This window comes from Protopterus annectens, chromosome 1.part0 (assembly GCF_019279795.1).
Source record: "Protopterus annectens isolate FY-2018-M chromosome 1.part0, PAN1.0, whole genome shotgun sequence".
Taxonomy (NCBI): Eukaryota; Metazoa; Chordata; order Ceratodontiformes; family Protopteridae; genus Protopterus; species Protopterus annectens.
This window is the reverse complement of record NC_056725.1, coordinates 1,663,891,700-1,663,917,122: the sequence shown is the minus strand read 5'-3', so window position 1 is coordinate 1,663,917,122 and position 25,423 is coordinate 1,663,891,700. Positions and strand designations below refer to the sequence as shown.

The window sequence follows — 25,423 nt, the reverse complement described above, 5'->3', positions numbered from 1 at the left end:
CTCTGTACAAAGGTTTTCATTAGTAATTATTGTGTCAAAAAGTGACAGTTTGTCTGACTGAATTTAAAATTGACATGTCCTTTTAAGGATTAACACTAGCAGGAAATTATGTTGACATAATGATGGTATAAAAGGAAATGATGTAAATATTGGATTTTGTAATTCTGAAGAAGTTCTGTAATAAACGGGACGGAAGCGCTAGATTTATTCTGGCTCCAGTGTGTGTTTTGTTTTTAAGTGGTATCTTATTTGTCTGAGTTTTAAGTCATTGAGACTGTTTACCATAGGGGGGGGGTCTTGTTATTCCCAGATCTGGAAGTGGAGGCCCCCCCACTGCTTAGTTCTGAGAGTCCCCTGGGACTGAAACCTGGGGTTTTTGCTGTGTGTGGGGGGTTTGGCTTGAGAAGACCTGGAAGGGGCTGGAAAGGACCAATTCTTAGTAGGCCAGTGCATACTAAACATAGAAGGCTGCACTTGTAAAAAATCTTTAACAGTTTGCATACATTTAGCTTTATCTTCCATCTTTTTAAGAACTTCTTCAGCCTTGTTGCCAAACAGGCGGTCCTGATTTAAAGGGGCATCCAACAATTTAGCTTTAACATGATCAGGCAAAGATTGCTCCTTAAGCCAAGCATGCCTTCTAAGCACAGACCTAGTAACACCAGCCCTGCAAGAGGCCTCTAAAGAATCAAAAACACATTGCAAAGTATGTTATCCAACTTCTTCAGCAGAATGCATTACATCCTGTAAATCTTTATTTTCCACACAGTCAGGAATCAACATCATTTTCTGTTTAAGCAGTCCAATGACATGTTGCTGATATTTTAACATGAAATTGGCAGTTTAAAGCTCTGATTGCCAAGGTTGCTGAAGTATAAACCTTTTTACCCCATCTATCCAGCACCCTGGAGTCTCGATCAGAAGGGGTAGGATTTTTAGCAGTAGAAGCCGTAATGCCCTTGGGCCCCTGAGAAATAGTCTCTGGATCTGCAATAGGATTTTTGAAAAGGAACCTGTGGGACTCAGGAACCTTGTAGTATCTGTCAGGTTTACTAGGAGCAGGAGGCAGGGAATCAGGGGCCAAACTGGATTCCGAGAAAACATCAACAATGTCTAGTACAGGAGGAATAGCCAAAGGCCTATGCTGAGATAGAAGAAAGAAATCCCTAAGTCTCTTTTTTGAATTAGAAAATTCCTGGCTTTCCCAGTGAAAATGCTTCCTTAGAGTATCTAAGGTTCCCTAAAAGAAAATTCCTCAGGAGGGGAAGCAGAGGGAATAGACTCCTCTGCATCAGAATCCTCATAATTAGGTAAGGATAAATCCAGGTCATCAGAAGAGTCAGAAGAAATGGAATCCTGAACAAAAGATTCATAATCAAGCTCAGCCCTATGCCTCTTGGGGGGGGGGGGTTGACTACCCCTGAATAGAGTTATTAAAACTTCAGCCATTTTTATCATTTGTTTTTTAGGCATAGGAGCCTGAGCATGTGGCCTGGGCATCGTTTTTTAGACATGGATCGAGATTTAGGCCTTAGTAATGAAGGAGACGTTGATTTAATATGCAAGTGTGTAGGCCTGAATGCACCTTCAGAAGCCGGTGCCTGCATAGCGGCTCCGGACCCATCCAAGGTAGAGATATCTGCGGGTTCCATAGTTGAAGTATCTCATGGCATACCGGACTCCGAATGGGTCTCACTAGAAGCCTGCGAATCAGAAGCAGCGGGTATCAGGGGCTGCGAAAGTGCCTCACCGAGAACCGGCGAACTGGCTTAGTAGAAGCATCGTCGGCAGTTTTGGACCTCGGCGGCCTGTCTCTTTCTTTATCTTTGCATTTTTTTTTGGAATCCCGGTAGTCGGATGGCTAACCGATGACATTTCTGGATAATTAAACAGAGAACCGAAATATTTAGAGGCAAAACTATACCAACGACGGATAGTGCGTTGATTACATAAAGCACAAAACCGACAGCAAGGTATGTCGTGGTCAGGGCAAGGAATACAGTACGAATGAAAATCTTTATGAGGTATTTGCTTTCCACAAGTAATGCAATGATTAACTTTTACTGACATTGGTAAGGAGCAAGAAAACGTTTCCCCAACGGGATACTTAGCTTTTAGTTGAAGACTTCGGTTCTGAAACTCGAAAACGAAAATTTCAGGAGTCGGCCGACTGGCACTTGCGAACTGCTTCTGCTTCGGGCACCGCACGGCAAGAAAGACTGATGTAATGGCGTCAGCTGCATGTTTTATACCCCTGATGACCTGACGTCATGGAAGAAGGGACAGCAACTGACGCAGGACCCAAGACTTTGTTAATCAGGCCGACTGAGGGCAACCTGCAAGCAGATAAACCAAATGTAATGACTGCAACAGTGAAACATGAAGAACATCCTGTGCCAGCCTTCCCCAGGAGTGTGTGTGTGTGTGTGTGTGTGTGAGCTACTTGGGCAGGGTCATGAAGCACTGGTTGAACAGACAGGGTGCTGGAGGTTTTGGCTTGACCACTAGCTGATATCTGAACCCTATAGCTGTGCTAGTGGGGAGTCTTATAGGGGATCTGGGGAGAAACCAGCCCCAGACTGACTGTGATCTCTGTGTGCTCTTAAGGAAAATTGTACTTTACTGTGTGTGTACTTCTTATCTTCCCAATGTGCACACCCCTCAATGGTGCTAGTGGTGAGGATTGAAGCTCCTTGACTACTGGGCCAGTGCAAGGGTGTCACATATTAATTGTTTTGCAGTGGTGGGATATCCACATCAAATGTTAATTGTTTGATTGTAGTGAGTTAGCCGCATCACATGCTAATTGGCTTGTAGTGGTGTGGATAATGAATTTCTGTAGCTTGTGTACAGTGATCACTGAAGGTGTTTTTGTACTCAGCCACGCAGTGAACATTCAGAGTTCAGATCACAACTGTTTTATTTCTTCTGTTAGCTTAGTCAGGGAAAGCAGAGGAATATGGCAAGCTGACTATGAGCCAGTTGGCTGAGATGTGCCAAGCTAAAGGACTGGTGCATGGAAACTTGACTAAGGCAGACATGATTGCAGCTTTGGTCACAGCTGCATCAGAGAATAGCAACCAGGACAACGATCAGATTGGCCATGGAGATGTACGACATTCAGAGAATGGACAGCTCAACCTTTCCACAGAGTTCTTAAAAATCCGTCTGAATCTAAAGAGACTTGAGTTGGAGGCCAGGCATTTGGAAATGGAAGCTATGAAGGAGGAGAGGCAGCGGCAACATGAAAAAGAGATGCTGACTCTTCGCCAGAGTCATAGAGGTAATGGAGAAGGGAGTAACTGGACCCCAGAAGCACAAAAGGTCAGTAAACTTCTTCCACAGTTTACAGAAGGAGATAATTTTGATAGTTTCATTCATATGTGTGAGAGGGTATGTAAACAGTATGATGTTGACCAAGGCTCTGGGTACGGTTCCTGACCCCCTTACTTCATGGTAAAGCTGTAAATGTACTTTCCAAACTGTCTGACAATGATTTTTTAAATTATAATGTTGTAATGTTGTTTGCTAGAATTTTTTAAGCTAACACCTGAAGCTTATAGGAAAAAGTTTTGTGAGTACAGACACAAGGCAGATGAAAGTGTGTGTGAATATGTTGCTGAACTGAGCACTTATTTTCATAGGTGGGTGGAGTGGATGTCAGATCACCACTTCTGAAGGGCTGACAGACCTTTTGGTGAGGAAACAAGCCCTTAGGACTTTGCCTGAGGACATGAGGATCTGGTTAGCTGATAGACAATGTGCTACTTCAGATGAGTTGGGGAAGAAGGGAGACCTATACCTAGCAAGCAGGGCATCCCTGCACAGGAAAGGGACATCCACTGCTGCTCAAGGGTCTAAGGGAAGCCATGGTAGGCAGCCCAGACTGCTCCAACAGAATCTGCCAGTAGCAGGGGAAGCTAGTAGTCCAGGTACACGTCCAGGACCTAGGGTTAAATGCTTCAAATGCAATCAATGGGGTCATGTGGCGTATAGATGCCCATGGAGGCAAGGTGGGGAACAAAAGGTGAGGGAGCCGGTAAGTGGGAAAGACAAAATGCCAACAGCAGATTGTCTTGAGACAACAAGGGTACCAAACTACCAAAAGAAGTTGTATCCTATCTTAGTGAATGGCAAAGAGAACATTGCTAAAAGAGAGACAGCTTCTGCCATTGTGAAGCTTGCAATGGTTACAGAGGAGCACTACTTGCCTGGGCAGTCTACTCCAGTCACAATTTTGGGAGTGACCCCATTCCAAATAGGTTTACTATCAAATGACTGAAAACCAAAAGACTGAATCTGAAAAAGAATTTTGAATTTTCAGTCTTTTTGGGATTCAGTCTTTTGGTTTTCGGTCATTTGATAGTAAACCTTCCAAATACCTTTGGCTAGGATTCATCCTTGACTGGGAGTGTGGAAAAGGAAGTCAGCAAGTAGGTGTGTTTGAGGATACCCCTGTAGATGTCCTGATAGGGAATGATTTTGATAATGCAGTACCATGTGCTCATGCAGTTACATGCAGTCATGCTTGGAGACAAGCATGTGGGTCTGGTAGCCTGGGGGAGACCCAGACAGACCGCATACTTGTAGCCAGGACTGGTGAGGTGGCTACTTCAGGGAGGGGGTTACCCTGTAGCAGTGAGAATGAAGGTGAGCCACAGCTGCTTGTGGGTACTGAAATTCCCTTGGACAGAGTGACTGCGAGGGCAGAGGTGAGTAGTAGTAGTACACAGGCTGACAGTGAGGCACCACTGTTAGGGGATACCAGACTTCCTGTGGAAGGGGAGCTGGGAAGGGTTACAAAGAGAGAGTTGAGAAAAGCTCATCTCTCAGACCCTACATTGCAAGGCCTGAGGCAGGTAGCTAGTGAGGCACCTGATTCTCAAGGGAAGGGGGAATCTGTATACTGGGACAAAGGGTTACTGTACAGACAGTGGACCCCTAAGCGAGGACTAGAAGGTGAGAGGATACAGGAGCTGGTAGTGCCTACCACCTACCATCCGGCACTTCTAGCCATAGCCCATGATATTCCCTTTGAAGGTCATCTGGGCATAAAACGTACAAAGAGACGTATTATGCAGAACTTCTATTGACCTGGGATTTCCAGAGATGTAACAGGGTACTGCAGGACCTGTGAGCAGTGCCAAAAGGTAGGCAAGGCAGGAGACAAGGTGAAATCTCCTTTGATGCCATAGCCTGTGATTGAGGAGACATTTTAGAGAATAGCTATGAATATTGTGGGGCCTCTGAGTACCCCAAGTTCTACAGGGACAAAGTATATCCTAGTGGTAGTAGATTATGCTACAAGATACCCTAAGGCAGTGGCTTTGTCCTCCACTGAGGCAGAAAATGTGGCAAATGCTTTGTTAGAGATTTTCAGCAGGGTAGGTTTCACAACAGAAATACTGACTGACAGAGGTGCCAATTTTATGTCAGACCTCCTGGCTGGTCTGTGGAAGTACTGTGTGGTGAAACACCTAAAGACCATCCCCTACCATCCCCAGGCTATTGGTCTTGTTGAGAGGTTAAACTCTACACTCAAGTCCATGCTACGGGCATTTGCAGACCAGTTTAAGAGGGAGTGGGACAAATATTTGCCCCATCTGTTTGCTTACAGAGAGGTTCCCCAGGAATCCATGGGTTTTTCACCCTTTCAGTTGTTATATGGGGAAAGGGGGAGGGGGCCTGTAGACTTAATTTGTGATGAGTGGGAGACTGAGTGTGAATCCCACAAGAAATCTGTTGTGGCACATGTCCTAAACCTCAGGACAAGGGTCAGGGAACTCATGGGCTTGGCCTAGGAGAACCTGGCAGAAGTCCAGCAGCAGAAAAAGGTCTGGTGTGACAAGAATGCTTGAGCCAGAGAGTATGCTGTAGGGCAGCAGGTAATGGTTCTCATTCCCGTCAGACACAACAAGCTGCAAAGCAGCCTGGGAGGGACCCTACAAGGTGGTAAGGAAGGTCAGTGATGTTAACTACATGGTAGAACTGTTAGGCAGGGGCACAAATTGTACCATGTTAACATGATGAAACCTTACCATGACAGGGAGGCCCTTGTGATGAGTATTTGCAGTGGATTGCAGGAAGAGTCTGAGGGAGATCCAGAGACTGATGATCTCAGTGAGGCTTGGACTGACGCCTCAGTGGAAAGGGTAGCAATGTCCCAGCACCTATCTCCTACCCAGGTTCGAGAAATCCGAGCAGTGTTATAGGAGTTTGTGGACATGTTCACTGGGAAACCAGAGTTCACCCACCTGGTGCAGCACCAGGTGGATACAGGACCCCAAAGGCCCATTAGGCCCCTTACAGGGTGCCCAAGAGAGTCAAAGAGACTCTGAGGAAGGAGATACAAGAAATGTTGGAACAAGGGGTAATTCAAGAGTCCAACTGTCCCTGGGCCTCCCCAATGGTGCTGGTGCCAAAGAAGGATGGCAGCACCAGATTCTGTGTGGACTACAGGAAATTAAATAAATAGTCACACAGATGCTTACCCCATGCCTAGGACAGATAAGGCCCTAGAGAAGCTGGGTGGGGCTACGTAGCTTACCACCACTGATCTTACCAAGGGTTGCTAGCAGGTGCCCTTCACTCTCACTGCTAGTGAGACATCAGCCTTTGTAACTCCTTTTGGCTTGTATGAGTTCACAAAGACGCCCTTTGGGATGAAAAATGCCCCAGCGACTTTTCAGAGGCTGGTAGATCATATCCTAGCAGGAGCAGGAGGGTTTGCCCTTGCTTACCTAGATGATATTGCCATCTACAGCCATTCCTGGGAAGAGCACCTTCAGCATGACAGGGAGGTGTTGGGCAGACTACAGAGGGCAGGGTTGACCCATTAAGCCCAGCAAATGTCAGGTGGGTATGGCAGAGACTTCCTACCTGGGACATAGAATGGGGAGTGGTAAGATCAGGCCAGAACCTACCAAAGTGGCATGGCCTGCACCTGTTACCAAAAGCAGGCGAGGGCATTTTTAGGGACAGTGGGTTACTACAGAAAGTTTGTCCGCAGTTATAGTACCACACCTGCTCCTCTCACAGACCTGACAAGGAAAAATAGGCCAGATAAGGTAGTGTGGACCACAGCATGTGAAAAGGCATTCCAAAAGCTTAAAGAAGCTTTGGGAGGACCCCCTGTGTTAACCAGTCCAGACTACAGCAAATAATTTGTTGTGCAGGTGGGATGCTTTGAACCATGGGGTGGGGGGCTGTACTTAGCCAGATTTCTTCAGAGGGAGAAGAGCACCAAATGGTTTATCTAGGTCATAGGTTCAAACCCAAGGAGGAATGCTATGCAGCTGTAGAAAAGGAATGTCTAGCAATAGTGTGGGCACTGCAGAAACTTCAGCCTTACCTGTATGGAAGGAAATTCACTGTAGTTACAGATCACAATCCCCTAACATGGTTATATTGAGCCAGCCAGCAAAATGCCAAGTTACTCAGGTGGAGCCTAGGGTTGCAAGCATATGATACATCAGTGCAGCACTGCAGTGGGATTAGCAATGCTAACACAGATGGGCTCTCAATACAGGAAATGGTGTAAAGCATACCCAAATAGACTCAACCCTCTCAAGCAACCTTTGTCGAGGGACACTTGAAAAACTAGCTTGAGTTCTCAGGATGGGAGAAATGTGAAAAACTGAGGGTCTGCCACCAGCCCAGCCAGATAAAATTTTGCAGATAATTCTATGTCATTGTAAATATTAAGATAATCCACAGGTTTGCTTTACAAATGTAAACAGAACTATATGTTATGATTAAACTATATGTTGTACTGAGCTTCAAAAGTGTAACCACAGTGCACCCTGCTGGAAGAAAGCTGTTAAGTAAAGAATTTTACAACTTTGTTTGATCTTAAGGTCAGAGATAGGATGTCTAGGCTAGGAAATTCTTTCTGCTGTTTTAAGGCAGAGATAATTACTAGATTTTACATGTAAAATGTCCTTTATTGCTGTGGCTTTCTGGCAGGTGCAAGATTACAAAGATATGTTACATTTTGAGTTCTGTGAGCCTGGGAAACTTCAGCAGAGGTGTCAAGAATAATGTAATCTGAAATGACTCAGTAGTATTGTGTATTATCAATTTAAGGGCCATCTCAGAAAGAAAGAAGATAATTTTGTGCCTTGTCTTGGCTCTAGTATAAACATCCACTCACCAACATTTGCTTGCTCTGTATATGTTAGTATTTAAAACAGCGATTTCTCTTAGAGATGGATAGGAATATAGCCAGATTAGTCTAGCTGTTTTCTATATTTATGTCAGACTATCCTACAATACCTTTTTAAAGGATTTCCTGCGATTTCTGAACTTTGTAATGTCACTGTATTGAGTTAACAAGTACTGTTGCTTTTTTATTATTTATTATTAAATATTTTTTAAACCTTTCAACTGTGGCTGTTTTGTGTAGAGATAATTTAAGCTCTAGAGTACTTGCATGTATTTGGCGATACTGTACAAAACCCCTCCAATAGTCTTGTTGTTCGTTACACTTAGTAACTGGATAATAATAATAATATTGCACAGTAAAATTGGACACCCTTTGGTAAGGGCCTTTATAGTAGCTGAAAGTAATGGTTGGAGGCAGTCGGTACTACCTTATAGTCTAGGCCAAAAGGAGGCATAGCCAGAGAACCTGTGCCAGCCTTCCCCAAGAGTGTCTATATGTTTGTATATAAATCAAATCTCAAAGTGTGAGTGTGTGTGTGTGTGTGTGTGTGTGTGTGTGTGTGTGTGTGTGTGTGTGTGTGTGTGTGTGTTTCAGCTACTTGGGCATGGACACGAAGCACTGGTTGAACAGACAGGGTGCTGGAAGTTTTGGCTTAACCACTAGGCTGAGATCTGAACCCTACAGCTGTGGAGTCTTATTGGGGATGTAGAGAGAAAGGGAGAAACCAGCCCCAGACTGACTGTGACCTCGGTGTGCTCTTAAGGGAAACTGTACTTTACTGTGTGTGTACTTGTTATCCTCCCAATGTGCATGCCCCTCACTGGTGCTTGTGGTGAGGATTGAGGCTCCTTGATTACTGGGCCAGTGCATGGGCGTCACAGCCAACATGACCCACTGTTCACTTTTTTCTTATAATTTGTACTAGTTAATCTCCCATTTTCAGTCCTCATTTCTCAGGGAAATTCCACTGATTCTGTGACATTTAAGTCAGGTTTCTCTATGCACAACAATTATTTAATTACCATACTATCCAAGCACTGATTTTCTATCAAAACCATTAAGCAATTGAAGTTGTTCAGTCTGAAGGCGATTTATCCTCTCTTAACAAATTAATATAATGGTATACAACAATGCATGCTTTACATACCTGATCACCTGTCTCTATGACTACAAAAACTGCATACATGAATATTTATCTGTATACAACTTCTGTATATTCTCAAACTGTACAAAAATATACAGTTTACATTTTGCAATTTAATTGTCAAATGCTAATGCTTTCACAGGCCGAGACTAAAACTAGTCATTAGTTACTCACTGTTCTACCCTGGTTAACACATTTAAATAAATAAATACACTAATTAATATGAAAAATAAGTCACAGTTTTCAAATTAACAGCTTAACTTTAAACAAAAGCATATCTTTTTCAAAGAGTACTGTCACACTTTAAAGCTACAAAGTGAGGTCTGACGAGTTTAAGTGCCACAAAACATTTTGCTCACTGCATTTGGGCCATAAGACTTGCAAACATTTTATTAAAGCCTCAGCCCAAATAAATTTTTGTACCCCTGGGTGATGTCACCTCAGAATAGGACCATAGACTTCAATGGATGCATCTCTGCACATGTGCAGTATGCATCTATTAAAGTCTATGGATGGTCCACACATTTTCCTTGTGTTGATGTCACTGAAGTTAACATTCACTGTTAATCATCAGTGGTATGAACATGGGGAAAAACATTCTGTTTAAAAAAAAAAAAAAAAAAAAAAAACTCTAGCGGATACCAGACATGTTCACAGATGAGATGAAAATCTTGTTCAATACTGCATTCATCAAGATGGTACAAAAGTTAAGAAAAAAGTTGTAAAAACACAACCAAACTGCAACTGTACATGAAACAGCTTCAGCACAAACTAAACTATCATTTGTTAATCAACTCTTTTTCCAACTTGGTAATCACTGATAAAGCAATCCCACTGTACCAATGATATTTTATTACCATATAGATCTCATTCTTTACTTGTACTTAACAGCATATTTTTTTTAATTTAATGACATTACATGCATGTTTCCATGGCTAAAATGCAGACATGCTTAGCAGAAAAATGCTTAACTGAAAACGTACATTACATTGCCCACATTCTTCCCTTTACATATATTCCTGCTTTCCATTCAGTTATTTTTCAAATCAGTTTATCCAAGTCTAAGTCACAGATGTGCAGAGCTCCTCTCAGTTAGTACTACACTAGATGAAACAGAATAGAAACCCCTAGGTGTCATGGTTTCAAGGTAAAATTCTATACCTCCTACCTGACTAAGTAGATTAAATTCAGTTTAGATAGTTGAAAAATAAATTAAAACCCTTAGTAACAGCCTGTTTGTCATCAACCTTAAAAAAAGTAAAGTATGCAGTTTTTACGTTAAAACATTGGGGGTATTCATAAAGGTTACCAGAAAATGTGTACACTTTGTGTAACATTTCTGAATTCAGTAACAGCCCTACCACAATGCTTTTGCTATCTATTCACTCATAAATTTTGCACAATACCTGTGGCAACCTTTATGAATCCATCCATTTCCTTTTATGTAAATAGCAGGAATCCACAATTACTGTAGATTTACTGTGGGTCATTAAAATACTGCTACACAGTTCTGTCAACTGAATTCCTTTTATTTATTTACTGACATTTGTTTACTGGGAAAAGTCCAACTGGATAAATTTATCCATTTTCAGTGAAGGCCCACAGAGAAAAGTTCCACAAATAACACAATAGAAAATATAGCCTGTGTATTAAAATTCATTTATTTTTGTAGTGTACCTTTTCAAAACAAATATATGTTTCCTTTCATTCATTTACTTTATCATATGGATAAACAATCTGATGAATATTCTTTCTACCCCGAATATCCTACCTGTCTCTGCTGTAGTTGCTGCTGCTGTTCCAGTTGAAGTTTTTCTGTTTCAAACACAACAGGAAGGACCAAGATCATAAATGAAGTCGTACCAATCCACAGTGCTGACCTTGTGAAGCTTGATGTGCCATTCAAAAAAAAAAAAAAAAAAATTGTTATAAAAAAAGGAGGGAGAGAGGTGGGGGAACTCTACACCATCAAATATGCATGTGGAAATGAGAGCACCAGAGCTGAGATTAAGTTTAAGTGTATGTACTCTTTTTGGGGTATCATTCACTGTATATGGACACAATTCTCATTTTAATCGCAAAACGTACAAGACACTCACACAAATTCATACATGGAAAAAAGCACCATCAACACACACAGGCATCGTTTTAGCACAATGGATCCTTCCTGATGAAAATAAAAACAAATGCTGAGTATAATACTACATAAAAACCAGAAGGCACCTGGAGGTTTAGGAATAAGAGTGCTGAGTAAAAGGACAATGACATAATGCCTCTTTGGAGCCCTGGGACTACATATGGATGGACATCTACAGTCACACTGAATTAGAAGTTATGTACTTACCATAACGTTCCATCTGAGTAGGTGGATTCATTTGTCTGCATCCTGTGGGTATGGATCCGATATCGGATCCGAACCGGCATGGTTTATCCAGCTATGGATCTGAGCACCTAGCTCCTCCACTCACCCATAATGCTCTGCTCTCCCTACATGACCTCAGATCGAGTTTGCCCTGCACCAACTACCCTAACCAAAGGGTAACACACTCTATGCAGGAAACTGACAAGGCCAGGGGGAAAGGAGGGCGGGATGGTTGCAGACAAATGAATCCACCTACTCAGATGGAACGTTATGGTAAGTACATAACTTCTAAATCTGAAGTAGGAGAATTCATTTGTCAGCAACCTGTGGGACAGAGTCCCCAGCTACCTGAATCTTGGGTGGCCATCATGGAAGGATATTCCGAGCACAAGGAGCCAAAGGATGCTCTACCTCTAGAAGTGACGCCCAGCTTGTAATGAGTAATAAAGGTATGAGATGAAGCCCAAGTGGCTGCTGAACAAATGTCATCCAGAGGAACCCTAGACTTAAAGGCCGCTGAAGTAGAGACAGACCGTGTCGAATGAGCATGGACTCCCTCCGGTGCGGGCCTCCCAGAGGCTTGGTATGCCAACAGAATACACTGAGAAATCCAGCGTGACAAAAAAACTTTGGAAATTGGTTTACCCAGATTGAATTTGGCAAAAGAAATGAACAACTGGTCTGATTGCCTATGACCAGCTGTCCTATGAAGGTGAAAACGAAGCTGCCTGTGAACATCCAAGGAATGCAGCTTGTATTCGCCTTTGTTTTGATACTTAGGGAAGAAAACAGGGAGGCTGATGGACTGATTAATGTTAGCTTCCGAAGCTACTTTAGGAAGAAAGGAGGGATTGATCCTTAGGTACACCCAGTCCGGATGAAAAATCAAATAAGGCGGTTTCATGGGCAGGGCCTGAAGCTCTGAAACTCTCTTAGCCGAAGTAACGGCTACCAAAAAAGCAGTCTTAAAGGACAAATATTTAAGATCGACTGTGGCCGCAGGTTCGAAGGGGGGAGCGGTCAAGGCCTGAAGTACCAAGGAAAGATCCCATGGGGGAACCGTTTCTTTGACAGGGGGTCTGAGCAAAAAGGTGCCTTTTAGGAAGGTTTTGCATAACTTAGCCAAAGAGGCCCTGAATCGTGTCCAACATGGTAATGAGATATGGCCGCCAGCTGAACTTTGACCGTGGAACTACTGGCGCCATCATTAAAGAGAGTAGTAAGGAAATCTAGAACCAAAGGAAGGGGAACCGTGAAAGGATCTAGGTCTTGCCGCTCTGCCCAAATGGAGAAACGCTTCCATTTACTGCGGTAAATTTTTCTGGTAGAGGGCTTGTGGGCCGCTACCAGAATGGCCTTAACTGGGGACGAGATACCGGGAGTCCTGATTACGAGTGGAACTGGAGCAGCCAAGCAGTCAACTTCAGGTTGCCCAGGTTCGGAGTTGGCAGGTTCGACGGGTGTGATATCAGATCCGGAATGGGATCTAGAATCCAAGGTGGATTCACTGAATGAGACCTTAGGTAAGGGAACCAGATCTGTCGAGGCCAGAATGGGGCAATGAGGATCATTCTGCACCCCAACCGAGAGGCTTTCTGAAGTACTTGTAGCATCAGAGGTAGAGGGGGGTATGCGTAAAGAAGACCGGGAGGCCAAGCATGCACCAGAGTGTCTCTCGGAGAATCCCCTGGAGGGGGGATTAGAGCGAAAAAACTGTCGCACTTGGCGTTTAAAGAAGAGGCAAAGAGATCGCAACAGGGAGTCCCCAACTGTGCGAAGATACGTTTCGCTACTTGAGAATTGAGAGACCACTCATACGGGGAGAGAATGGTGCGACTGAGCTTGTCCGCTAGGATGTTGGTCCGACCCGGAATATGCGTTGCGATGAGAAAGCGGTTGGTGGAGATCGCCCATTCCCACACTCTCATGGCTTCTCGGCATAAAGGGTAAGACCTGGTTCCCCCCTGTTTGTTGATGTACCAGACCACCGACATGTTGTCTGATTGAATCGCAACTGTTCCCAGGGGAAGGAGGGCGTGAAGTGCTTGCAACGCCAAGAGCACCGCCCTCATTTCCAGAACATTGATATGCAGGGAGGTCTCTGAATCGCTCCACGTGCCTTGGACCATCCGGCCCGCAAAATGCCCCCCCACCCGAGGCGGGAAGTGTCCGTGGTCACCGTGGCGAGAGGGGGAGATGCACAAAAGGGGCAGCCCCTGTGGAGGTCCGGAGAATGGAGCCACCACAAGAGAGACCGCTTGCAAGCCTTGCTGATCGCAATGGGATGATACAGGTGGAGGGAGAGAAATTACCATTGCACATGAAGTGTCCATTGAAGCACCCGCATGTTGAAGCGGGCGTGCGGAAGAAGAGTAATCGCTGCCGCCATAGACCCTAGCGCCCTCAGGACCAATTCTGCAGGTGTTGAGCTGGAGTGAAGGATGGCCCGCACCTGGAGTCGCAGATTCCGAACCCTGTCGGTTGTGAGAAAGGCTCTTAAATTTCTCGTGTCTAACCTGGCTCCTATAAATTCTATTGTTTAAGTAGGGACCAGGTTGGACTTCTCTATGTTTACCGTGATGCCTAGCTTGGGAGCTAGACGAAGGAAGGAGTCTCTTGCCAAAGAGAGTAGATGCCTTGTTGGGGTGGTGAGAAGCCAGTCGTCTAGGTACGGAAAGACCTGCACCCCCTGAAGCCTCAGGTGGGCCGCAACCACTGCTAACACTTTGGTGAACACCCTGGGGGCTGTGGTGAGACCAAAGGGAAGGACCCTGAACTGGTAGTGACTGGCTCCCAGCCGGAAGCGAAGAAACCTCCTGGATCGTCTGTCCATCCGAATGTGGTAGTACGCATCCTTGAGGTCTATAGAGCACATCCAGTGATTCTGCCCTAGAAGGGGGAGGATGGACTGCAAAGTGACCATCCAGAACTTCTCTTTGGGAAGTGACAGGTTCACAGGGACAGGTCTAGAATGGGTCTTATGTCCCCTGTCTTTTTTGGCACTAAAAAGAACCTGGAGTAGAACCCTGATCCGATCTAGTCTGGGGGGACGGGCTGGATGGCTCTTTTTCTCAGCAGATGGCCAATTTCTGCTGAAGCGGCCTCCCTCTGATCGGGTGGAACATCGGGGAGGATTTTTAACTTTGGGACATAAAGAAAGGGGATCTTGTAACCTCTGGATATAATCCGGAGTACCCAGCGGTCCGATGTAATGGACTCCCATGCCGCTAGGTGCTCTGAGAAACATCCCCCGACTGCCTCCAGAGAGGAGCAGTCGGGCAACCCCTCAGGGTTGCTGCGTGGGCCGTTCAGAGAAGGGTTCCCTGGACCCAAGGTTCCTGGGAGCCCCTCTGCCCCTAGGGCGGCGTCCTCCCTGTCCTCCTCTGCCACGGAAGGACTGGTTGTCCGGAGCGGGTTGGGAATGCTGCGACTTCCGGAACCACATCTTCTTCTGGCCCTTTTGGTTCCTAGAGTAGGACCTCTGGGGCACAGAAAAGCGGACTCCGACGGCAGACAGCATCTTCCCGTCCTTCTCGCTCTGAACCAAGGTATCGCGAACCATCTTGCCAAAAAGGGCAGAACCGTCAAAGGGGGCATTCGCGAATGATGCCTTGAAAGGCTCCGTAAAATCGCAGTGGCGGAGCCAGGCCTGCCGTCTTGTGACTAGGCCCGCTCCCGCAGCTCTAGCGGCTCCCTCAGTAGCGTGGGAAAGTAACCGCATAGAGGTGTTAGTCACAGAACGAAGAGTGGCCATACCGGTGGAGTGCATAAGTTTGTCCTCCTCCGATATGGACTCTGGGGGGGGGTGCAGCGTATTCCTTGATAAGATCACGCTGCATCCTGATGACGTGTGCCAAATAGTTGAGCGCCCTCACTGAGAAGGTCATTGAACTAAAGATTTGCTTCCCCAAACGGTCCATCATCCGAGACTCCTTGCTCGGGGGATGGACTGAGGGACTCTCCTGGGCGAGTTCCCTCTTAGTGGCTGCTGCCGACAACATGGCATCTACCGGGGGTCCCTTGCTCCAGTGGGCACGGTCAGCAGGGGGGCTAAGGATCCTGTCGGGCCTCTTAGTGATTGGCTCCACGGTGTCCGGGACCTTCCACGCCCTGGTGGTAATAAGGTCCACCAGGGGGTCGGCAGGAGGGGACACCCAAGAGGTAGACGGGCCCGCTTCAAATGCCTCCAAGAACACTGACTCGTCCGAGGAAGACTTTGGGGCAGACCACCCACCTCTGATCCATAACATTTCCATGATGTCTCCGAAGGAGACATCCTCAGGGGGTGATCTTGGGGAGCCTTCCCCTTCCTCCAAGTCAGTGTCTTCGGTCAAAGACTCGGGGGAGTCTATGTGCCTCCTTTTACACGAATGCTTGCGAGGTGCTTCCTCGGGGTGGCTGTCCGAGGAGCTCTCACCAGCAATGTCCAGAACCACAGGAACTGCTTGGGGCAGTGAAGCGGGCTGTCCCAGTGGCCGGGTGATGGAAGCCTGGCCCAGAGCAGATGGAGTGCGGGACAGAGCAGAAGCAAGGGCCGGGGGTCCGGATGCCCTCAACAGAGCCCTCTCCACTACATCAAAGGCCGAGGGGGAGCCAGCCTCGACAATAGGATCCGAAAGTCGGCTCCCCCTCGGATCCGATGAGCGGATCGGAGCCGGCGCCAAGCCCCTCGCATCCGAGGGACCAGTGCGCTCCGACAAGGACGGCGCCGAAGGCACACGGAGTCCCTCGGATCCGAAGCTCGGGCCAAGGCTCCAAGAGGTCGGATCCGACAGACTCGAGGGCAGGGTCGGATCCGAAGTACCCAGTACTGTCGGCGCCGACTCACCTGCTGCTCCGAGGCTGCCCGGCTCCGAGCGCTCCAAACCCCGGTAGCGGGTCGGAGAAGGAGCAATGGGCTTAAAAAAGGGGGGGTCGAGCTCCCCCCCAGATGGGGGGGGGAGACAGGAGCACTCCCATCTGCATCTGGGCCTGGATGAACCTAAGCATCATCCGGTCCAGATCAGCTTCGGAGAGGCTGCAAGTAGACCTCGACGAGGCTACCGAGGTAGGCCTTGAGTGCCGCCTCGGTCTCCTCATCCTCAGGCTCCGGTGAAAAGCATGGGGGCCGGAGCTGAGGAGGGGGAGAGCCAGCAGCCAGAAATGCCGGAGGAGAAGACCGCTTAGCCGGCGGGGCCGAAACGGAGGTCTCGGCCCACCGCTTGTGGTGCTTCTCTCTCCGGTCCTTTTTCCTGGCTTCCCTCTCCTCTGACCCTTTGGCGGGAGTTTGAATCCCGGGTGGAGGAGGGGGAGCAGGCAAGGCAGGGACTGCCGAAGCAGTGACCACCAAGGGGGCGGGGGCCGAAGCCGAGTCCGGGGGTAAGAGTCCCGCCAAGACCAGCTTCGACCTCCGCTCCTTCAATGCCCTGGAGTTGAATCCTGCACAGATTGAACACCCTGAAGTGAGGTGTTCAACCCCAAGGCATTGAACGCATCGAGTGTGGCCATAAGCAGGGGAAAGCTTATGGCCACACTCGGAGCACTTTGAAAAAAACAGCCTTTGGGGCCTCAGACATCACTATTTTTTTTTTTTTTTTTTTTTAAAAATAGTAACAATAAACTAAAACACTCACACAAAGGCCCCAAAAAAACACACACACACACACACACACACACACACACACACACACACACACACACACACACACACACACACACACACACACACACACACACACACACCAACTATGAACCAGCGAGGGGAGGGTAAAAACTATATTAAATTAACCCAAAAAAGATATAAACAGAAGGGAAACCTATAACTTTCACTCAAATTTAAAGTTTTAAAGATATTAAAATCCTTTAATAAAGAATACTATAACTTAGCTTTTGGAGCTCTGACGACCCAGCCTTTACCATGCGCGGCAAACTAGATCTGAGGTCATATAGTGAGAGCAGGGCATTATGGGTGAGGGGAGGAGCTAGGAGCTCGGATCCATAGCTGGATAAACCATGCCGGTTCGGATCCGATATCGGATCCATACCCACAGGTTGCTGACAAATGAATTCTCCTACTTCAGATCTTAAATTAATGGATTGAGTGCCAACACTATACTCCTCAGTTTAAAAATGTTGGACTTGGCTGGCATCATGCACATCAAACCTCAAACTCATTTCTGATGCACAAAGTCAAACTGCTGCCAGAGAACATCCTCAAATGAATCACCAGTCAAGTAAGCTGTACAAGAAGTATGTTTATACTTTTCAGTGCAACAGAACAGTAAACCAATGTAAATGATTCAGAAACAGCACAATCCCGAAGTGGAGAGCGTCACTTTTCATAACCTGCATCACAGGCTTTCAAATAGCAACAATATTCAAACAGTTTTAGACAAAGATTAGTTAGAAAATATCAGATCCCAGCATTGTAGAGTAATTCTCTAATTCTATATTAAAAACTAGGACAATTAGTTTAATCATCAGGAAGCAAGAGCAGAGCATACACTGTCATCATCCTGCAACTTCTCCACAACCCATTGGACTGAGTAGTTTCATTCAGATGAATCCACCAACGATGATGGAGCTTGAGACAGGGGAAAAAAAGGTAAAGGGAACTCCAGGGGGTGGCAATGTTGAAACCACACCGATTTAAGGTACCACTGAAGTTTCCTCATACGGAGTCTGTTGAAAGAGGTGCATGCGAATGGTGGAATCCATGAACCCTAAGACCTTGAGAAATTCCCTGGCCATGACAGATGGGAGAAGAAGAAGAGCATAGAAAAATGTTATGAGAGCCTTGGGGGCAGGCAGAGATACCAACATGGGTGTATTGTCTGAAGTATGTAGGGAAGTAAAATATAATCCCTGGAAGGTGTCATAACTAATTTCTGGAGGTTTACACTGAACCTCAGACTGCGTAATAGGCAAGTAGAAAACCTGAGATCCTGAGGCAAACTTCTGGGGGGAAGAAGCTTGAATAAGCACATAATCTAGCTAAGGAAAAATCTGAATACCTCGAATTCTGCAAAAAGCGAAGACTGGAGCAAGGCATTTGCTGAATCCCCCTGGGGCAGAAGAGAGGAGGCAAACCAGAGAACTGAAAATGCAAGGAAGAGACTGAGAAATATAAAAATGTCCTGAAGGGAGGATGGATGGGGATGTGAATATAGGCATCCTTGAGATCCAGAGATACCAGAAAGGCCAGTGGAAGAACAGGAAACAATGTCTGAAGGGATAACATCCGAAAGGAAGCAACTTTGAGGAATGTGTTCAGTAAGGAAAGATCTAGAACTGGTCTTCATGTTCCCTCCTTTTGTGAGACCAACATTCTGGAATAAAAACCCTTCCCTACCTTGATGGGAGGCACAGCTTGAATGATGTCCTGATCCAAAAGAAAGCAAAAAAAAAAAAAAAAAAAAAACTCTAGGAAATGAGAGAGCTGTTCCCTAGGAGGTTCAGGAATGCCTGAAAAGGGAGGAAGGGACTTCCAAACCATGAAATATCCCTGAAGGATAATGGACAGAACCCAAGAGTCTGAAGTGATATTTAACCAATTTAGAAGAGACAGGGGAATACAGAGGTACAAGACAGCCTGGCCGAGGAAAGAAGGAAGAAAGAAGAAAGTTTCTGGGAGGCAGGGGTCTGAGCAGACTTAGCAGGAGTCACAAGCCTGGAACCCTTCTTGCTTTTGGGCTCCTGCAAGGCTTTGCCCTTGTCTTGGAGGGACTTGAGAAGGTCAGTAGCATCAGATCCAAAAATACTTTTTTTATCTAAAGGAGCATCCAAATGTTTGGCCTTAATGTCATTAAGCAAAGCCTGAAGACGAAGCCAAGAATAAAGCCTTGTAACGGAAACAAAGACAACAGCCCTAAAAGAGGTATCAGCTGCATCATAGCTGCAGTTGACTGGATGGTGGGCAACTTGTGAAGAGGAGCCCAGCAGGGAAAGGACTAAAGTCTTTCCCCTTAGGGTCAGAAACCATCTAAGAAACCTGAGGAAAGACAGCCAAAACATACCTGGTCATATGGGTCTGGTAGTTAATGACCCTATATGACAAAGTGGCAGTAGTGTAAACGTTCATGCCCAACCTCTCCATGGTCCTACTACCCTCATCAGAAGGCAACAACTTGGTGGAGGGCAGCAATTTGGATGGTTTGTCAAAGGAGACTGACACTACAGAAGAGCTGACAGGGCACTTATAAAGAAATTTACACTCCTCAGGCACTTTACAGTACTTATCTGGCTTTTTAGGTGCAGGAGGCTGACAGTCAGGAAAGTACAGTTGTGTACACTTACCATAAATGTAGATGTTCGAGTGTCTTCACTTTTGCAGTCATCACTGTAGGGTTCTTCCTGCCGGCAGGCAGCCCTCAGTCGGCCAGAATACCAAAGTCTGGGTCTGGCGTCGGCTGTTCAGTCATGCTCCCTGACGTCAGAGCACCAGGAGTACAAAGCTGCCAGCCGACGCCATGTTCTCCAGCTTTTCTTGCCACAGATGTCAGGTGCCCAAAAGTGAAGGCTAATAGTAAAACAAAAATGTAACATACAACAAACCCCATACCCTGTAGCAAATACACCTCAGAAGAAGGGTGAAGTAGGAAACCACACTAATAAAAGCATAAGAGGGGACAGGAGGGTGGGTAACCCAGACTGCAACAGTGAAGACACTCGAACATCTACATTTATGGTAAGTGTACACAACTGTACTATGTTCATCGTGTTTCATTGTTGCAGTCATCACTGTAGGGTTGAATCCCAAAGCTGAGAAAAAAGGGTGGTGGTTATAGAGTAGAAGGGGCGGCTAGAAGGCCTTGCAAAACTGTAGAAGCAAAGCCTGCCCTAGACTTAGAATAAAGAGGGAGATTATAGTGCTTAGAGAAAGTATGCACTGAACTCCAAGTTGTAGCTTCCAAAATGTCTTTAGTAGGTACTCCCCTGAGAAAGGCAGTTGAAGTAGCAGTAGCTCTGAGTCCTAATTTTTCCTGGGATTTGCTTTCCATGATGAGAGTAACAAAATCTGATTCCATGAGCAATCCATTTAGAAATTGTCTGTTTTGAAATAGCTTTGCCTTGGGAATTTGCTGCATAAGAAACAAACAATTGGTGTGTTTTCCTGATATCGTTGGTCCTGTCCAGGTAAAAACGAAGCTGCCTGTGCACGTCCAAGGAATGCAAGATCCTTTCCCCCTTATTTTGTGGATTAGTGAAAAAAGTTGGCAGGTGAATAGTTTGGTTTAAAGCCACTTTAGAAACCACTTTAGGCATGAAAGTAGGATTAGTCCTTAAAGAGACCCTGTCTTGATGAAAAATAATATAAGGTTCCACAGCCATGAGTGCTTGTAACTCCGAGACTCTCCTGGCTGAAGTCAAAGCCAGTAGGATAGCTGTCTTCCATGATAAATACTTAATATCAGATGTGGTACAGGCTCAAAAGGAGGCAGAATAAGTTTTTCCAGAACATAGTTGAGGTCCCAGGCAGGTATGGGTGGTGTCCTAGGGGGCCTTAAATTCTTTGCTCCTCTGAGATATTGTTTCAGAAGTGGATGCGAAAAGATTGGAGGATCTGTATTGTAATGTGCAGAGATAGCTGAGGCATGTATTTTTATGGAGGAGAAGGATAAACCCTTATGTAACATGTTTGTCAGGTAAAGTAAAATAAATGGGATATTAGGAATGAGAGGATCAGAATCCTGAGCATGCATCCAGGTGCAAAATCTCTTCCATTTACCTTCATAAGATTTTCTAGTGCTGGGCAGTCTGGCTTCTAAGATGACATCCATGACCTGTTTGGGAAGGGTAGGATAAATCATAGACCCTGGAGTTTTGATATGAGAGTGCAGAACCTGGCCCTGGTGTTGGGACAAAAGATTTGGAACCTGAGGCAGAATCCAAAGAGGCTCCTGGGATAGATTAATCAGTGTTGAGTACCAAAATTGACGAGGCCAATTTGGGGCCAGTAAAATCATCTTGGGTTTGTCCTGCTTTATCTTTAATAACACCCGTGGAAGAAGAGGTAGAGGAGGAAAGGCATACCCCGAGAGGTTCCTCCAACTGAATGAGAGAGCATCCACTTTCCATGCTAGTTTGTGATATGTCCTTATGCAAAAAAATATGTAGTTGGTAGTTGATGGGGGATGCAAATAGATCTATGTCCAGGCAGCCCCAGGCTTCTGTAATCATCCTGAATATTTGGGTGTCTAGCATCCACTCGTGTGGGTCTGACAGGTTCCTGCTCAGGCTGTCTGCCAGAATATTTTGTTTCCCTGGCAGGAAAGTACAGTTTTGTACCTACCATAAATGTAGATGTTCGAGTGCTAATACAGCTGCAGTCATAACAGATGGGTTCTCCTGCCGTCAGGCGGGTCCTCGGTCGGCCGAATTCCAAAGTCTAGGTCCGGCGTCGGTTGTCGTCGCTTCTTCCCTGACGTCAGTGCAACAGGGGTATAAAAGAACCAGCCGATGCCATTTTCTTCAGTTTTTCTTGCCCCAGATGTCAGGTGCCCCCAGAAGGAATGCAAAACATAAATTTATGTAGTAAAGCAAATGCAATATAATCAAAAAACAGTAGTTGCAAGCAAATACACCATAAAAGAATACCCCAATGAGGTTGTATGAGGAGGTGCTAGCCATAAGGCCTGTCCCAAGAGGGGAAGGAGGGAGGGAAACCTGGACTGCAGCTGTATTAGCACTCGAACATCTACATTTATGGTAGGTACAAAACTGTACTACGTTCATCGTGCATACAGCTGCAGTCATAACAGATGGGTAGAATCCCAAAGCTAATAAAGGGATGGTAGGCACTAAGTGGAACTAGGTGGAGCCAGGATGCCCTGCAAGACTGCAGTGGCAAAGCCCGCTCTAGTTTTGGAGTATAAAGGTAGGTGATAGTGCTTAGAGAAAGTATGTACAGAACTCCAAGTGGCTGCTTTCAAAATATCTTTGGTAGGAACCCCCCTGAGGAAAGCTGCAGAGGTAGCTGTGGCCCTTGTGGAGTGAGATCTGATGTCTGTAGGTACAGATTTACCATGAAAAGAGTAACAAAAGTGTATGCAGTGGGCTATCCATTTTGAGATTGTCTGTTTGGAAATAGGCTTCCCTTGAGCACCTGTAGCATAGGACACACAGAGTTGCTCTGATTTTCTGAAAGGCTTTGTCCTGTCCAAATAATAACGGAGCTGTCTGTGAATGTCCAAGGAATGTAGTGGCCTCTTCCCCTTTGTTTTGTGGATTAGGGTAAAATGTAGGTAAGTGGATAGCCTGATTCAAGGCTACCCTGGATACTACCTTTGGCATAAATGAAGGATTGGTTCGTAAGGAAACTCTGTCCTGATGGAAAATGATGAAAGGCTGCACAGCCATGAGGGCTTGTAGTTCCGAAACCCTGCGTGCTGAGGTGATAGCTAGAAGGAAGGCTGTTTTCCATGACAAATATTGCAGATCTGTTGAAGTAGCTGGCTCAAAAGGAGGCAGGGTTAAGTTTTTCTAGAATGAAATTGAGGTCCCAAGCTGGTACTGGTTGCTTCCTTGGGGGTTTTATATTCTTAGCCCCTCTGAGGAACTGTCTTAAGAGAGGGTGGGAGAATAAAGGAGGATCAGTGTTGTACTCTGCAGAAATGGCTGAGGCATGGATTTTGATGGAGGAGAATGAAAGTCCACTGCTTAGCAGCTCGGCTAGGCACTGTAGTATTTGAGGTAAATTCAGTATTCCAGGATTCTGACCCTTTTTCTGATTCCAGACACAAAACCGTTTCCATTTTGCAGAGTAGGCTTTTCTAGTAGAAGGCCTTCTGGCCTCTAAAATGACATCCTGCACCTCCTTGGAGAGTAGGGTCTGCTGTGAATTTAAGGAATCCTCCATGCGGCTAGATTGAGTGTTTTCAGCTGACTGTGAAGAGTTTTGAAGTTGTGCTGAGTCAGTAGAAGAGGCATTAGAGGCAGGATCCATGGTGGGGAATGCGTCAGGCTCCTCAGGAATGGGTACCAGTGTTGTCTTGGCCAGTTTGGAGCAATGAGAATCATCTTTGGTCTGTCTGCTCTGGCTTTTAATAGAACTTTGGCCAGCAGTGGAAGAGGAGGAAAGGCATAAACCGTCATTGTTGTCCAAATGAAAGAGAGTGCGTCCACTTTCCAGGCCTGTGGATGAAAGGTCCTTGAGCAGAATTTTGTCAATTAGTAATTTCTGTGGGTGGCAAAGAGATCTATGTCTGGCCTTCCTCATGCTTGAATTATCATTGTAAAAACTTGAGGATGCAACTTCCATTCGTGTGGATCTGTCATATTTCTGCTCAGGTTGTCTGCCAGTGTGTTTTCCTTCCCTGGCAGGAATTGTGCTTGAAGTTGGATTTGCAATTCCAGAGCAGTGTTCCAAAGGGACATGGCTAGTCTGCACAGGGGGTATGAATGAGTTCCTCCCTGTTTGTTTATGTACCACATCACTGTTGTGTTGTCTATTCTTATCAATAGCTGCCCTGGATGCAGTAGGTCTCTGAAAGCCATAATAGCATTTATTACTGCTAGCATTTCCTTTTGATTGATGTGTAGGTGGCTTCTCTTTGTGACCATTTGCCCCGAATGCACCGATCTGTCATGTGCGCCCCCCAGGCGTAGTCCGAGGCGTCTGTTGTGATGACTTGATTTGCTTGAGGCTTGCAGAATGGGAGACCTATGTTTCTTTGGCATGCTTGAGCCCACCACAGAAATTCCTTTTGTAGACATGGAATCAGTGGTATGATTGCTTCCAAACTGTGGCTGTGTTGAGACCATAAGTTTTTTAGGTAAGATTGAAGTTTCCTCATATGCAGCTTTGCACATGGGATTAGTAGGATGCAAGATGCCATGAATCCCAGAGCCTGCAGGACTTTCCTTGCAGTCAGCCTGGTGAACGTTGCCAGTTTTCTGAAGTATTGAGTTAATTGCCCTTGTTTCTCTGGCGTGAGGTAGGCCATCTGGGTGTTTGTATCCAAGCTGGCACCCAGAAAAATTATTGTTTGAGAGGGTTTTAGTCTTGACTTCTTTTTGTTGACTGTGTATCCCAGAGATTTCAAAAACATTATTACAGATGCCAGGTGTTTCAGAAGAGTGTGTTTGCTGTCTGCTTGGATCAGGCAGTCGTCCAGATATGGGTATATTTGTATCCCTTGAACTCTGCAGAAGGCAATTACTGATGCCAGGCATTTCGTGAACACTCTGGGCGCAGTAGATAAGCCAAAGGGCAATGCAGAAAATTGATAATGGGATGAACCTGCAAGAAATCTGAGGTATCTTCTGCAATCTTGTCTGATTGGGACATGCAGGTATGCCTCCTTGAGGTCCAATGTCACCAGCCAAGACTCCTTGCCCAGCATGGGAAGAAGCTGCTGTAATGTGAGCATCTTGAACTTTGGTACGAGTAAATATGTGTTTAGGATGGATAGGTCCAAAATAGGTCTCCAATTTTTGCCCTTCCTTGGTACCAGGAATAGTCTGGAATAAAAACCTTGACCCTGTTCTTGTGCAGGTACCTCTTGAATAGCTTTCATGTCCATGAGATCTGAAATTTGTTTTTGTGCCTCTGCCCTTTGATTGTGTGGCAGGTTTGGCATGCCTCTCATTTTTGGAAGGGTGTGAAAGTGGAATCTGTAGCCTCTGTCTATAATGCCCAAGATCCATTTTTCTTTTGTGACAATATGCCAATTTTTCGAAAATAATGCCAGTTTTCCGCCTAAAGGTGCTGCCATTTCAGCCTTGCTTGGCATGCAAAGGGGAACATCATTGGGTCTGCTTTCTGAATGGCTGT

The 25,423-nt window shown here is 45.7% G+C and overlaps 1 protein-coding gene across 1 annotated transcript in view; it reads right to left on the bottom strand.

Moving 5' to 3' along the window:
- The window catches only part of TOMM22 (translocase of outer mitochondrial membrane 22), a 578,823-nt gene that overhangs the window by 116,135 nt on the left and 437,265 nt on the right, over window positions 1–25,423 (bottom strand). Inside the window, exon 3 of the mRNA XM_044068365.1 lies at window positions 11,080–11,197. Coding sequence (XP_043924300.1) covers window positions 11,080–11,197 — 118 coding nt within the window. The remainder of the gene's footprint in view (window positions 1–11,079; window positions 11,198–25,423) is intronic.